Below are 14,236 nucleotides of genomic sequence, written 5' to 3'. Positions count from 1 at the left end.
ATGTATACAAATAGTTACACAAGTTGATGTTTTTAAAATGATGTAGTTAGGGAAATATGATATTTACCATATTTACTTATAATAGTGATTTTAATTTATTTAACTAGCTTAAAATTATTTGGGGAAAACAAAAAGTAAAAAAAGGGAAAGTAAGTGTCGAGAGAACTCCGTCATTGAGAAACTCACTATAATGTATGTGTTAAATTTAAATTTGACGATAAATCAGTGCATGTACGTCAAAGTGTAGAACTATTATGAGCGAAGACAGACTGCCAACCCATAATGTTACTATAAGGATATTTTATAATATAAATGTATTGCTATTAAATAGGTAATTTATTTTACTAATAATAATCAAGTAGATTGGATTAAATATCCTAAAATATTGCATTTTAAGTAGTCATTGTGTATTTGTGTGTAAAAAATATAATTAATAATATATGTTAAAAGTTTCAAGAACTCACGAATAATAATTTTAAATTGCAACAAAATAACTAAACTCGTTATTCTTCATTTAAATATTTAATTTCAACCAATTTTAAACTTAACTTAAAATGTCTATAAAAAAACTGTGTTTTTATATTTTTTGGTACGAACTATTTATGATGAACCTTGAATTACATTTTCAAGCCTTAACTATAAAAATTAACATTTTAGATTCTGAGCTGATTGATAAATGTATTGATAGCGTACAATGATGAGTTTTTTTTTTATTAATTTTTGTGTGTGAAATAATGCTTCGATTTTCAACCTCAGTATCTTTTTTGGTGGGAAAATGAATATATTTGGAGAGGTTAGGAAAAATTGTAAGAACATCAAAAAAACATAAAATATTTATGAAAAACCGGAATTTGACCAGTCTTTGACAAAATCGATTAAAATTTTTTGCTTGACTCAAAATTAATAAAACTAATTTTTTATGAGCGTTTGAATTTCAAATGTTTTTGACACTGGATGTTTTCCATTAAACTAACTAATTATCATAAAACTATTTTCTTGTTTTTTTGTAATTATAAACAAACAACAGTAAACACTTGCAATGTTCACAGATAAATATATTAGTTTTTTCTATACATGGTATAATTAAAAAAAATTTTTTAGTTTTTTTTTATTAGTTACAATCGTCAAAAAATATTTCGCTGTGTCCAACAGCTTGAAAATCTTATCATAAGTAATATACTAGTGATTTAGAAATTTTAAAGATTCGTAGGCATGATTTTAAAAAGGCATTTAAAGTCCAAATGTTGACAAAATTCATCAAAATCAAAAAAATTTCCAAATTATTTTATAATTATATATACATTGTTAGATTTGAAAACTTAAAACAAAGTTTTTCTTACGTAGTTCATACTGTAACCAAAAAATCTAAAAGATACATTTCATTATTAATAGTAGAATAAAGTATTTTATTAGCAATAATATCATAAAATATACTTAGTAATAATTAGCCCAACAAACTTTTTTCGCTCAGAATAGTTTTCTCGTACAATGATATTAGCTATGTAATAAATTTAATTCAAATTTCACATAACTATTACACTGACCACTTGACCACTTATTTTTAAATTTTAAACTACAAAATGATTTGCAAATTTTTGTGATTATGACGAATTTTGTCAACATTTGAACTTCAAATGCTTATAAAAGTCAATCCTACTTATACATCTTTAATATATTTAAATAGTAATTACAACAATATCTGAGGTACCTTTTATTAAATTATTAAGCTTTTTGACCCAATGATAATTTTTTATTGATATTTGATGAAAAAAACTAAAAGAAATTTAAATGACAAAAGTCTACACTATAATATACCTACCTCAAAAAGAGTCACACACTATTTCGAATGAAACTAAACGATTCATATAAATGTAAAGTATCTAAAATTTCAAGTATGAACAGTTATTTGTTTTAAGGTCATAACCAAAAACTGGTTTTGCTTAAAAATTCCCATTTTTCTTAATTTTATGTTAGTATTTTCCGGTTATTTTGAAAACTACTAAACATTTTAACTTTTCATCCCTCTAAGTTCCAATAAAATCCAATTATTAACTCAAAATCCACAGTCAAAGTTGATAATTAAAGCTTATTTACTGCTCTAAAAGATGTCTATAAAATCAACTAATTCATCGCTGCACTCAAATTCTAAAATTGAAAACTTACAACAGTTAATTTTTAAAATATAAATGAATATCAATGTTATTCTATTACATTTTAAAATGTTGAATTTTAGTTTTTATTTATTTTTTTGACAATTTAATGATTTTTATGATAGGTAATATAGGTATTCATAATTTATAATATGTCTTGTCCTTTTCATTTAAATATTAAAGGTAACAGATTCAATTTAATAAGTAATGGGTCGTTTTGTACTTTTGCCATTACGTTATAACTTAAAAATACTTTCTTTATAGTCATTATAAGAATTTAATTTGAAATTCTTTATAGTGAGTAAAAAAAAGAATACATATAAGTACAAATTTAGAAAATATAATTAAAGAAATGAATTAATAACAGAAAAAAAGAGAAACAGAATGAATTAATAAAATATAAATCTTTTGGAAATAGAAAACATAAACGTTTGATAAATTATAAAAGTGTTAGTTAAGAAATGGAATAATTTAATCGATAATCTCAATATTAATTTGTATCGGGTCTGTCTATTATTGTTTATTATTCTTTTTTTGTTTTATTTTTTTCACAATCGAATGATTTAAAAAATGAATTATTTTTTATTTAATGTTCTGTCAACTCGGAAAAATGTACATGTAACAATCAAATACTATTTATTATATATTTTATAAAACCATTTGATTTGATTTGTTGAGTGTTATTGATCCGATATTAATATTTTATATTTTTTCGAGTATGTACAAAATATCTTATTTCGGAGAAAAATATAAATGTTCACTATTTTCTAATTAAAGTAGCTGTTGTAATAGCTATATTTATTATGATTTTACTAAGATAAACTAAATCACATGATAAACACACAAGGTAAACATCATAATATTATTGGAGTGCTGCATTGTAATTTGTATTAATTAAATATAACACCGAAGTCATGACGTGCTACAGATTTAACATTGACAGTTGACACCGTCGACACATGTATATAATAATGAAAGATGTGTAAAATAGACGTCTGGAGAGCGCGAACGAGTTAAATACAATCGATAGTGATTTCTCTACTCATTGCATGTTTACCTGAGGGCCGAGATTAAATGGTATTGTTTTCGAATTTCTCATCTTTACATTGTTCTTAAACGTAATTCGAGAAGTTTACGGGTCACCTATCTTGAGCGAATGAAATCATCTGATATATTTGTCAACGTAATCCAATTACAAGGGCCTATAGATATGAGTTATTTTGATCGGCGACGGGGATCTTATACCCATGTATATTTAACGCATACACCACCAGAGAAATGTACGATATTAAAAGAAGATGACCGAATGAAAAATAAATTAATCCCTTCCACTCAGTTTTTACGAAAATAATACCATCACTAATTCATCAGTGTCGAAAATTGTGTTATGACTTATGAGTTATATGATATTAGACCTTATATTATGATTATATGTTTGTTACAACGGCGAGTGGGCGTCGTGTCTATATTATAAAAAAAGAAATATCGTTTATTGTAAATAGGGTCAAAATCAATATAGGATCTCGTCGATACAGTGGTATCAGAGGTGGTCCTAGTGGCTTAAATTAAAAGTGGAAGACACAATTTCAGCAAATATAGAAGTTTGAATATGTGTAAAAATTACTTACCAAAGGTACTTGCTGAACTGGTGGCAGACCGGAACCGGACGGGGACGGTTGGTCGTCGTGCCTGCAGACAGTGGTCATGTCACTAGGTTCGCTTTGCATGGAAAGGTTGTCATCGCTTTCGGTGGGTGGTGGCGAAGGGGTACGGCTCTCAGCAGGTACCGGCGTCCGGCACCGGCTCAACGGCCGCAGGTCTTCAGGTTCCATGGGTTCGTCGTCCCGGTCGGCTGGCACCAGCTCGACGCGGTCTCCGACGGTGTCGTCGTCGCCATCACTGGGGCGAGCCATGTCGGCCAGCCCCTTGACCTTAAGGCTCTCGGCCGTCTTCAGCAGGGTGGTCAGCTGTCTGTGGTCTACGTTCACCTCGCCCCGGTACATAAACTCGACCAGGTCACGGAGTTCGGAGAACTGAACGTCTTTGAGCACCACGATCGGGTGGCGGGTCGGATGGTCAAGGAACAGTGCCTTGAAGTACGCGCTACACGCGGATAACACGACCTTGTGGGCGCGGATCAGGCGGCCTTCTTCCGAACAGGCGAGCGTCACGTCCACGAGGGACTCTTCTTGGAGCAGTTGACTGAATACGCCCAGCAGGTTGTTCTGATGATTGTTCCACCGGAGACAGTAGTGCTCGCTTCCCATGTCTGAGACAGCCTATAACGAACAAAACACCCGTTTAGTATACGATATATATATAGGTAGTATATATATTATATATGGGTGCTATATTATATTAATAATATATACGATACGCCCCACACGCACACGCTCGTATATACTTTTCTGGATTTCCCTCGGGAAACCACGTCACCTTGGACGACCCACGAGGATTTTGGTTCGAAAATAACATCGAATCGAACCATATATACACTTAACATATCATGTAAGCGGATTTTCAACAAGGCACATACATAATATTTGTGGGGTCGCATAATAAAAATAAATATATAATATATTTTGGCAAAATATATTATTTGACTTTAAATACGAAGAGTCAACTGACTTGTTTGAGGATTTTATATGTGGTTACGAATTTTCAAAGACAATATATTATAATATAAGAACTAAATTCATACGAGGTAATCATTTTGAATTACTTAAGTGCCCCAGGCTGCGAGCATTATTATTTAAATGTTACTGTTATTCATTTATTTATTTCATATTTCTCTTCACTGCCTGTATCGCAGTTAAAAAGTCTTATCTTCATTTACTTTATAAATCTGGTGTACACTGTAAACTCAAACAACATACAGCCACCTTGTTGTGTATATAAGTTATAACTTATAAGTGTTTTAACATTACAATATCACTGGCACTGCAGCTGTTCAACTCTCCAATATAATATGCGGGTACATGCAATTTGTATAAACAACGTTTTTTTGGATTAAATAATTTCTCACTGATATAGTCATACACCTTATGAATTTAAAAACCTTAATACTCATATTATGAAAAAATAATTGATGATGCTTTCTAAAACTCATCGTCAACATTAAAAGTATAAAGTTGATTATATGTTATCACTGCTATTGATTATTATTTACTCAATTTGTTATAATCATCTATTCGAAAAAGAATAAAAATTAACTAAAATAATTCTTTGTTACCGACTAATACTATTATATGTAGGTTTACAGCATACACCCACTACCTACATTAAAAACCAGATTTGTAGTTTATGTTTATCATACTGTAATATTATGTAGAGATACATAGAATCTATATTGTAGAAAAATAAATAAGTTAACGGATTAAAAAATGTTTAATACAGTATTCAACAATCAATTGGTAATTTGATCGTTACTACTATATGAAGATAATTACGAATCGATCATCGTAAAAACCACACACTAATAAGTACTTTATCACTGAACTCGACCTATAGTCATTATTAAACAGTTACTATTACGACATAGTGAAATATTTATTTACTTTAATCTCATTAATAAAATACTATTTATAGATAATTTATGAAGTTAAAAATATAGATACAGACTATATACAGAATGCTTCAGATAAAATTGAATTCATTTAGAACTAAACTAAATATTAATAGGTATTTTATTTTAGGTTATACGAAATGAAGCCATTTGTACAATACACGTAATACAGGTGCATAATATGGTTCACAAAAAAAAAAAAATATGAAATTTTAACATTTATTAATGTATACTTCATGTATTCATTACATTCAAGAAATAAAAAAGTGTAATACAAAAAACCAATAAAAAGTAATTATGAAAATAATGGAAATATTTGTGTTATTTAAAATTAACCATTCAATACAATAATAAATAAGTGATAATTCGTTTTTATATATAAATAATAATAATATTGGGGGATGAGGTGACCGAGTGGTCTGACGCGTCCGCTGCGACGCAGCCGGTCGCTGTTCGATCCTCGGCTACCGGGCGGCATTTTTCTCCGGACAAGTCTTGGTGACCGGAGAACAAGTGCTGCCATCCCCCACCCCCGGGGCATGGCAGAAACCTAAGGGTGCCCCATTCGAAATTCTGCCAAAAACAAACACACACGTGTTCCCCCCTACCGTCCCAAAATATACAATACAAACAAACCTACAATACAAATCCTACTACAGCTAATGGCCTCAGTTGCCGAAGCTTAAGATCAATAAAAAAAAAAAATAAATAATAATATTTTGTACGTAAATAAAAAATTGGAACAATATATATTGTAAGGTAGATATTGACAATTTCTATAATTATAAGTGTCTAATATAACGACTTTAGTAGAATGTGATATTCATAAGTTTGAATCATACGTATTATAGTCTTTCCCAAGTTCACGCTATCATTAGACAAGATTTAATTTTCAGCCACTTTAATGTTAATTAATGTTTATGTAGGTAATATTGTTTTTCCTGTAAATATTGTTTTAGGTTTAAGTCTATTATTCCGTAATAAAAAAAAAAAAATAATATCATCTAGGTACATCATAAATTATTATAAACTAACAATTTAAATATAGTTGTGTTATTCAAATAAATTATTATACAATTATGTGTAAGATGGAACTTTATATAGTCAGATAAAAATTAGCCAATTCTATTGATTTTTGTGATCTTCATCAAAATCTCTATGATTAATCAAAATGAATAATGATGAGGGGTGCAACCAAGAAAAAATTCTCTAATTATATTATAAAATATTATGTTATAACTGATTTTTAATTTGTTTACATAATACGTGATGAGTGATAACATTTTTATTCATTATAAATTATAATTTTTTAAGTGTATGATTTTAGTGTGATTTATTTCAATGTTATAAATTATACGTATTAGAAAAATATCTTTTATATTGGACTAAATAGAAGACAGTAGGGCATACACTCCATAAATCAGTGAAAATACGGATCGGTTGGTTAATGAGAGTTTATTCCCTTCAACAAGTATTGATGTTCAATTTTCGATAAAATGTTTGCAGTAAATTAATAAATAATATCAACTAAAATATATTTTCATTATTATTGATCACCTGGCCATCGTCTTATTTTAGGCACAGAATATTTGGTACAGTAACTACTGTTAAAAGTTTATTTATAAATGTCTTTCCCCCCTTAAATTTAATGTAAACCTCTCCCCCGCTCGTCCTATGAAATACTTGTATGTACCTACCTACGCATTATTACGAAGACCAGATTTATCCATTATTGATTATTAAGTTTAAGTATAAACAGAAATAGTCTGTGATATTTTGTAGGTACATAAAATATGTTATCAAAAGAAATTAAGTATTTTATTTCTGTATACGTTTTATATAAAGCACACTGAATGAAAAAAAATATAGTACCTAGTATAACAATCCTGCAGTTGATACACTGAGTCCTTTAAACAGAGTGTCACCTGTATTAAATCACATCAAGATTCTAGTGTACCTATATTTACATACATGTAGGGGTTAGGTGTTCACTATTTTAGCGTTAACCCAGTCATTACACGATTTTTTTAGATTTTTCATAAAATATATTTAAATATTAATAATTAAAAATCAGATTTACAAATAAATATTCTAATCATCTACGTTGTATACGAACATATCTTATACAGCTATAATAAAGGTATAACTGTATAAGACATGTGAAGAATGAACAAATTTTGAAATGTATAACCAATAAATTGTTAATATGGTTGGTTTTAACTTTAAACTTTAAAATGTTTGATTTTAATTTAATTAATTTCATATATTCAAAATATTTCAACAATAATTTTTAATATTTAATCACTTTGATCGTTACAGAATAACTTAATTACCTACCTTAAGCTTTGTTTTTCCAATATTTTATTTATTATATTCAAATACAAAATATAAATATGTATTTTAACAATATGAGCTACAATACATACTTTTTTTAATGTTACGTTTTTATAATGAAAGTATTTTCGACTACACTTTACGGTATTATTTTGTACATTTTTATAAATTATGTACGAAAAATGTTTTTAAAAATTTAGCTGTAATAAATTATTTATTTATAACAAACAAAATTTAATATAGCACAATTAGAAATTTATAAGCTAAAACTTTTTTTTCTTGTTTTAAAAATATAATGTACTGTGCTAATATAATTTAATTTGTATTTTATCTTTCCGAATTCGACATCCTCTATACATATTACAATTTTTTTTAATTGGACAACAAAGTAAAGATATTTTAATTTTTGAAATTAATTTATAAATAAAAAATATATAACATTTTTTCATTAATTTTTACATTATCCTTACTATTGGGGTATGAGCAACGGTTCTGAATTTATGCGTCGTGACTCGTGACCCACAAGTGGCTCCAGTATAACCTCATTATTTTATTTCATTTTTAATTTCATAACATATACTACAATTTATAATATAGTTACAATATTATGTTACCTAAAGTTTAAATTATAATATTATTTTTTGTCAATATATATTTTTTTTAAAGCATATTAGGTAATTTGTATGGGTCGTACAAATTGAATCAACTAAATATTGTGGTCATGTTATAAAGTTTGGGAATCACTAAGGCTCAGAGTGATCTACAGGTAAGTATTCGCGAGTCCTTTCTATTCAAAACCAATCAGATGACTTCTAATTATTTTGTAACCTTGACTCTCCATGGTTTGACAGTATTATAATATATAGGTTTAAAGCACTTAAATTTTGTTTTAAAAATGTGAACCTGGAAAATCCGAGCCCAAAAAAGCAGTTTGGCACAAATTTTAGATTTGATGCACACGAATGAGCTATTATACTTTATTGCAGTATGGGCTTTCTTGGAAAACATTTTTTTGTAAGAACACAAACTAGTACAAACTAGTTCTCATTTAGAATCTCCACATAGATTAGACATTTATAGACGACACAAATAGTTTTATAAATTTGCCAATTCTATATTTGAGAAATGGAGAAAACCCTCAAACGTGGAAAGAAAGCACTCATTTTTATTGAAATATCGACTATATTTTCAAAATAAACTTCGTTCAGTACGAAATAAATTAAATGTGATGGTATAAAACATTCAGACGATTAAAGTATCTTCGAGGATGATATATGTATCGCATTATAATATTTTTAAAACTATTTTTACCATTTATTCATCATCTATAATATAAACATTATTATTGAGTAATGAATTCTATACATTTTCGTAAACTGGCGTTATGTGTATGCAATTTAAAGACGCGCATGTCCATAACAAATAAAAATATATACCTATATATTTTATGCATATATTTTATTGTTTATTTATTCAATAATTGAAATATTGAATTATTATTATTATTATATTAATGATTGAAAGATGAACAATCTCAAATACAAATTAAATACGAAAAAATATTTGATTTAAATATGTTCTGGTAACGTATATACCTATGTATGAAACATTTTTTTTTAGATAACATACATTTTATTTTAGTGATAAGAAGATGAAAGTTTGAAAGCGTCTGATAAAAGATTACAACATGTAAATATCTATATTTGCCTTAAATGAGCACCATATAGCATAACTGGCGGTATATAATATACATATATTTATACGTACATTGGCTGAATAGCGATTCTGCTATCGAGTATCGACATTGTACGCCAATATATACATATAGATAATATATATTATTATATTATATGAATGTGCGTCATCCACGGATCAAAGTGAATAGAAATAAACTACAAATATTAAATAAGATTTTAAAAAATCACTTAATTATACGCACTGTGTGTTAGTAGTTATCGTCCTTCGCGAAATTCCTTTTCGTAACACCATTAGTACCGGCTAATAAAATATCACGGAAGTTTGGTTGTAAAGGTAATATAACACGATTTCGTTTGCACTTTGGCTAATTCGACACACCGAGCATGCACACACCAAAATAAATAATAATAATAATAAAAAAGCTTATCCGCAACGCCTTTTGCGAAATGCACGTTCGAAAGACAATAACAACAACAACAACAAATTATTATATAAAATATAAAACAAAACTTTAATAAAAAAAAAATAGTAAAAATGTTTTTGTATTTTGAATTTCTTATATTTTTCTTTTGTTTTTTCTTTAATATACCTTAGCTATATGAATTCATTTTGGCGCCTGGAGTGTGCGTGTAACACGGCGGCACTCGATAGAGAGGACACACGGAACGATAAAAATTTTTTTATTATTATTATAATTATTTTTTTTTTCACAAACCGGTATAACACGTCGCCTTCGTATGACGAGCGCACTAATCGCGTCGTTCGCGAATATTTCTGTTCGCGCGCGTATGTCGTGCGTGTGTGTGTACATATATTTGTGTGCATGTGTGTTATGAGTGTGTGTGTGTGTTGTGTTTAAGTGTATGTATATGTGTGTAAGTTTGGTATGTGTGTGTGTATTTTTGTGTGTATGTGTGTGTGAGTGTGTGTGTGTGTGTGTGTGTGCGTTATCACGCGCTTTCGATGGGAGTTCAACCGGCCTCCGATGACTTTGCCGGTCGACTGATCGAGTGACTGTGAGCGCTGGCGTACACCGCACTGGTGCCGTAGCGCGCGGCGCCAAAAAACGAAACGACCGGGCGGAATAGGACGCGCGCGCAAAAACGTCGCGCCGGCGGTGCGCCCGAACTGACAACGCCGCTTAGACGCCGGCTCCCGCGGCCCCCCCCTCACGTCACCAGCGTAGGCCGGTCGACGCGGGTCCTGGGTCTGAGTTGGAGAGGAGTGGTGGGGGTGGGCACCCGCGAATATTGCGACCGGCGGCGTTGGCGGTGGAGTACCCCGATTGGCGTGCACGTGTGTGCGAGGGGTACGCGGGGTTTCGAGTGGGTGAGAGGGGGCACTAGACGAACCTTCGACGCGGCGGCGAGGACGCTGCCCCGGCTTCCGCACCCACTTTCCCGACCTACCCATCCCGTGACGCGAAGCCGCCGCCGTACGTTCACCTCCCACCGCGACCATATAGCCGCCACAGCTCCATCACCACCTCACCTCATCGTCGTTGGACGTCCCACCGCCGCCACCGCCACCACCGCCGAAAACCGGTCGCCTTGGAAATTCGCGTATTTCGCGATTTTTTTTATACGCGCGTGCAGGTGATATTCGGCCGATCGCCTCACGTTGCGTAACGCGTCATCAAACGTTCGCGAATTTGTTTCGAGCGCGCACACACATATATAAATAAATGTGAATATATTATTATTTCTATTATAAATGCCTCGTGTTTATTTAACATAATGTATTATATGTATTTTATCGTCAACGGATAGGTTACGATCGTTCCCATTGGCCGTCCGATCGAATTGCCGTTTGCGGATTATACACATTATATTATAATGATATTCATACGCACACGTACATCCGTGTTTAGGACCGTCACCGCCAATTCCTTTCACGACGATAATTTTTATTTACAATTTTTTTTTTTTGAGACTTCGGTCCGACGCCTGACGGGCCTCAAACACGTTTATGACGTTTTGTATGAAAGTCCACGTAGGTACATCGTTTTCTGATGAAATTAATTTTTCGATATATTTAATTTACTTATAATAATATGGAGTTAACTATATAGGTACTATATTATATAACTGCAACTGCACTGACTAAACACATCTGTAACCGAGATTTTTTCATCTTGAGATGTTTTATTTTATATTTTTATTTAGGTGGACGTAAACGATTCGATTGCGTTTTGGTGAACTTTTTGAAATCGCCATGCTTATAAGTTATAAACATAGTAAAATAAGGTTACCAACACTCAGAAAATGCAAATCGTTTAAGGCCACTGAACTGCCTTGAATCATGAAATTAATTTCAGCAAAACATGTCTGTACCGGAAAAAGTTTAATACTTTAAGAACAGAAGTATTTCTAAAAGCTCTTTAGGTAATATTTATTATAAGAAGGTATATATTATTATATTATACAGTTTTCATGTAATTATATAGTTATCTAGATTATTTATTAGATAATTGGTATATTTGGTGTCGTTCGAATATTTAGATAATACTAGTGTGATTTTTATTTCAGGCATTTTATTAACGATTTACTTTTATTAATTATTAACGATGCGCTAAATTTTTTTTCAATTTATTGAAACTTATTTCTGTATTTCCTGTTGTTTTCCCAAATTTAGCTACAGAGAAATATATTTCGGTTTTATTTTACTTTACTAGTACTATTATTATTATTGAACAAACGAGGTCTTTAATTCTAATTGGTCAAAAATAGTAGGTAGCTCACATATATACTCTATATCGTGTTTGTAATGACTGCTTATAAATTGCATATAATGTATTCAAGATATACGTGCAATACGTTCTAAAATAATTTTAAGATTTTTAAACTGAAATTTTGCACCTTCGAGGTCATATTATTAAAAAAATTGTATTATTTGTATGAAAGAAAATAATATTAAATATATACGTTTGTATATGGATGTATAGTGTATACTGCATATACAGTATAAAATCTCCCAATAATTTTTTTATTCATTTGATTTAATACATATCAATATTATAGTAGGTATATACTTACATTGCATTTTCTAAAATACGGAGTAGTGAGTACCTACACATTTTTATTGATACTTTTAAATGAATTATATAACAGCAATAATAAGTACCTATCTAAATAAAATATCGGTTTAAATGTACACATTATACATCATATAGTTAAAAATGTAATTATATTACTTTGAATAATTATTTATAAGTTATAAGTATAGGTATACAAACTGTAGGTAATATAAGTAATATAAAAGATAAAAGTACATAAATATAACCACTACCTATTTGTTATTGTTATTATTATTTTTACTATTTATTGAACATAGCTAGTATTCCCATCAAATATGAGAGTGCGAGCTACTTTAATATTTATATTTAAACATTGTAGGACAAAGTAGATTTTATATTAATTTGAACAATAAAATATTAAAATGTATACCAAGGTGCAACTGTCTAGACGTCTAGAGAGTTTTTGCGGTGAGTACGAATAGTGTTAAGCATAATAAAATCCTAATAATTATCAATAGAATATATATTCTATTGACTATCCAGTCATAAAGAATAATATTTAGTCAGTTAATATTTGAGTTGGTGGTGTATAATGTATATCATATATGCATTTATATGAGGATCAATAAAGCCTAAATTATGAGTATTACATGTATGTTTATATACACTGTAGTGAGATATAAACCATATTCCGATTTGATTTTGAACGTTGGTGGACATTGCAAGTGACAAATGTGTATTGCTATAAGTAATGCAATATAACATATATATTCAACCAATCACGTAAAAATACTCTATAATCATGTTATACAGTGAGTAAATAAGGTAGTATACCGTGTTTTAATACTTATAGCATATTTTCTCGATCGGTTATTTGGTAAGTACATTTATAAAATGATGTTGTAAGCACTAACCTACATAGCCAATACTGCAGGTACCATAAAAATCGTTCATATAAGTGTAATAATACTAACAAGTGTAAACTAGTAAAATAGTTATAATATATACATGATACTTAGATTAAAAGTGAAAAAATAACATTTTATAAATAACGTCATGAGTATCTATCCAAATAAAATATACTAATACTGCAGTAATACACTTGACCGAGACTGTGTTTTTACTTTTAAGAGCTATTGTTTACATAACTTTTCTCATCACCACAATACCACCACAATCCTGTAGTATTATATAAAAATCATAACAAATCATCAATACTTTTAAACTTTAAAATAATTCATTATAGATTAATCAAGTAATGACTATAATTATTACAATAGGAATATACAGGTACAACCAGATCTTTTCACATTACCTTTTGGAAAAGGATAAATTTATAAGAATCCTACAGCGCCATTATACATTTATTGAAGCAACGCAATACGGATTTTACACAACAGTAAACACACATACATTTTTTATTTCATTTCAAATTTCAATTATTTAGAAAAATCTATATTTTTAAAGTTAAAA

At 29.8% G+C, this 14,236-nt stretch overlaps 1 protein-coding gene and 1 long non-coding RNA gene across 5 annotated transcripts in view; one reads left to right on the top strand and one right to left on the bottom strand.

Annotated features, from left to right (window-relative positions):
• The window catches only part of LOC111043170 (B-cell CLL/lymphoma 6 member B protein-like), a 36,885-nt gene extending 26,039 nt beyond the window's left edge, over positions 1-10,846 (bottom strand). For 2 of the 4 annotated variants that reach the window (XM_022328060.1, XM_022328064.1), the window contains exons 1-2: positions 9,989-10,332; positions 3,779-4,429 (exon numbers count right to left, since the gene is read on the bottom strand). In XM_022328060.1, coding sequence (XP_022183752.1) covers positions 3,779-4,417 — 639 coding nt within the window. In that variant the 5' untranslated portion in view covers positions 4,418-4,429; positions 9,989-10,332. The other 2 variants (XM_022328062.1, XM_022328063.1) reach the window with 2 other exon arrangements.
• A 513-nt stretch (positions 10,847-11,359) lies between these two features.
• On the top strand, positions 11,360-12,604 carry LOC111043162. The gene is made up of 3 exons (XR_002605540.1): positions 11,360-11,433; positions 11,517-11,743; positions 11,913-12,604. It is a non-coding gene; the product is annotated as an uncharacterized LOC111043162 (long non-coding RNA).
• Positions 12,605-14,236: the final 1,632 nt, after the last annotated feature.

Source organism: Myzus persicae, unplaced genomic scaffold, assembly GCF_001856785.1.
Source record: "Myzus persicae strain clone G006 unplaced genomic scaffold, MPER_G0061.0, whole genome shotgun sequence".
In the NCBI taxonomy this organism is placed as follows: domain Eukaryota; kingdom Metazoa; phylum Arthropoda; class Insecta; order Hemiptera; family Aphididae; genus Myzus; species Myzus persicae.
The sequence above is the reverse complement of the archived record's forward strand: the minus strand, read 5'-3'. Positions and strand labels throughout refer to the sequence as shown.